At 36.4% G+C, this 2,823-nt stretch overlaps 1 protein-coding gene across 1 annotated transcript in view; it reads right to left on the reverse strand.

The window, feature by feature from the left end:
- Nucleotides 1-1,169, reverse strand: part of LOC107102352 — a 3,768-nt gene extending 2,599 nt beyond the window's left edge. Inside the window, exons 1-3 of the mRNA XM_015401624.1 lie at nucleotides 1,066-1,169; nucleotides 660-977; nucleotides 275-547 (exon numbers count right to left, since the gene is read on the reverse strand). Of these exons, the coding sequence (XP_015257110.1) occupies nucleotides 275-547; nucleotides 660-977; nucleotides 1,066-1,129 (655 nt within the window). The 5' untranslated portion in view covers nucleotides 1,130-1,169. The remainder of the gene's footprint in view (nucleotides 1-274; nucleotides 548-659; nucleotides 978-1,065) is intronic.
- Between the last annotated feature and the right edge of the window lie 1,654 nt (nucleotides 1,170-2,823).

The following is a 2,823-nucleotide window of genomic DNA, read 5'->3' on the forward strand; positions in this document are numbered from 1 at the left end:
AAATTACCAATTAAGGGAGGGCAAAAAGGCCAGATCATGACAAAGATTAAGAGAATATTACATCTAAGGAGAAATAATGATGAACCAAATTTGAAAAACATTCCTGGTAAGAAACAAAGGGAGAGGTAAAGAGAAGTTTGTGACACAACTAAGGTTGGAAATTGACAGGAAAGAAAACACTAAACATCATCAAATAAGGATAATTTAAACCAAAAACTGACATTCCAAACAAAAGTATAAAAAAACATGATTAAAAAGATCAACAAGTTCTTACCTGCTGTCCCGAAAGGTGAAGGTTTGAAAGGGAAGAGTTGCACTTTTTTAGTGTAAGTATTGGTGACTTTACACATCATTGACTTTTTAAACTTCTGATGAAGCTCGGACGTTGGAAATGTCACAGTTGCAAAACAAAATGGTGGTGAAATCACTATGCCTGAATATATTCCCTCTTTACCCTGATGCGACCACACCACCTTATGTCTGCAGTCTTCGTACTGCAGGACAGAGCAGTTCAAGATGAACGAGGGACTGATGATCTGCTCAGTTACTGTTAAAGGTCAGAATTTAAGAAAACAAAACAAGGGATTAACTTTAAAATTCTATTTTTTACTTTGTTGCAATAGGATGACTAAGCTTCATAAATTGACTTTATTACTTACTCTCAATAATAGACAAAAAGAAGGACTGGTCATCTTTCTGTCCTGATACATTTTGTCTGCAGGTGTAAATGCCAACATCTTCGGCTGTGACTGCCTTTATAACCAGAGAACAGTTTCCTGTAAAACTACGTCTGTCAGATCTAGAGATCGCTCCACTGCTTGGCTTTTTGAACAGTATTTCTGATTTAGGCGATCTGAAATGACTAAAGAGCCACTCTGTAGACACAGAATCATTCTGACAATCACTGTTTCTACAAGCAAAAGTTACTTCATCTCCATGGGTGACGGTGAAAAAAAATGGTTCTGTCCCGGTCGCTGCTGTTAAAAGAATGACACAGAGTACATTAATAACATGACTGCAAGGCTTGTGCAGTGATGTTTGCAAAATTTAAACCAATTCAGTTACCTGTAAGCTGAAGCAGGAACATCAGGAATAAAAACATTTTAACTTCAAACTGCAGCCGTTCCATCGCTGTGTCTTATTTTTGCAAATGATTCATTCTCTCCTGATAAAAAAAAAAAAAAATGAATGCGTATTTGCTTGTCTAGTTTCACTTCCTCAGTGACTTCACTATGTTTTTCCCCTCTCTTATTTGAGAGCACTCTGTTTATAGCAACAGGGTAAAACATAAAAAAAATGTCTAAAGATTTGTTGATAATAATAAAAAAATATTTGATGTTTTTTAAAAGGATATGGTATGCTACTAAAAAAAAAGGAACAGGCATCAGATCATTCACAATACTAAAATCTGCTGTATCCTTGTTTCCCCCTGAAGAAGAGGACATGCCATCATGCGCAAACAAGGATTATTCTTCTTGTTCTTCCTCTCAGATGAAAACACAAATGCATGGCGGGGGTGTGAGTGAAGTGGAGTTCTTTCTGTAAAATTGACAGACCGTCGTAGCCACGTTTGCTCAGACATGTCTTTGTCCAAATACGTCGTTGCCTTTTTTATTTTAGGCCTTTCAGCACACAAAATTGCACAAATTGCCAAGGAAGAGCATTTCACTCTAGTGAGCTTATATTCATTTGGCTTGCGGATTGATGAGTCCAAGTAGCGCCATCTCACTGCAGAGCTGAGTCTGACGTGGTTTTTAGTTGTACATTGTGAGCAGGTAGACTGCATCACAGTGTTGGGTCGCACAGTGTGAGAACATACATTGTGAGCTGGGAACTCACACTGTATGACGAAACCGCAGGTGGTCATACAGTGTGAGCTGTAGCTGCGTGCAACAACTGAAAAAATCACACAGTGTATGCCCGACTTTAGTGCAGCACTGGTAATAGGCTTTCTAAAGACGAAAGAGCAAAACATGCTCCCTTCCATTTTGTTCTCTATTGTTTCATTTTTTTTATTTATGTCGCACTGACATATAAGCATAATATATACAGTTTGACATCAGAAATTATGTAAAGAATAACATTTGCTTATAAAAAAAATCCTACTGGCAGGAATTAGGTTAAATAAAGCTGTGTAATGTAATCTGCTACTAAAAGTCTCAAAATACATAAAATACAGTTTGATTTTCTATCACAAACTTACAATTGGATAGAAATTAAGAATCAAAATGAAAAATGTCCATTTCCTTGCCACTGTCCATGGTTCCATTTATTGATGCATATTCTAGATTTCCTTAAGAAAATATTTAAACACAAACCGTTTTGTGTCCTCTCTACTTCCCCTCCAAGTTGCAGGGTTGGTATTGTTCAAAATTGAGTAAATTCTTTCCACTGTTGCAACATGATTGTTTAATAAAAGGGAAATGATGAAGTGATCAACTGAGCCACTTGTTTACCAGATGTAAACTGGATTATGATTTATCACCTTAATCTAACTTTAGCATTGTGAGACTGGATTCAATTTGATTATTTTCATTGAAGGTCAAAAAATACATTAATATGTTATGTTTGTTTATTTTATTTTATTTGTTAAGAAACTCTGTGATGGACTGGACTCGCCTATTAACAGCTGGAGATAGGCACCAGCACCCCTCGCGACCCCAATTGGGACAAGTGTGTCAGATAATGGATGGATGGATGAATGTTTAGAAACTGGATTGATCTGAATTAAATCAGGACTTAGTTATAAGTAGAACCAATGTGTCGAAACAGCATTATATTACATCCACTTTGAATTGACCTGATTTAAAAGCAGATGAAAAG

Source organism: Cyprinodon variegatus, unplaced genomic scaffold (genome assembly GCF_000732505.1).
Source record: "Cyprinodon variegatus isolate N-32 unplaced genomic scaffold, C_variegatus-1.0 Scaffold1239, whole genome shotgun sequence".
NCBI lineage: Eukaryota > Metazoa > Chordata > Actinopteri > Cyprinodontiformes > Cyprinodontidae > Cyprinodon > Cyprinodon variegatus.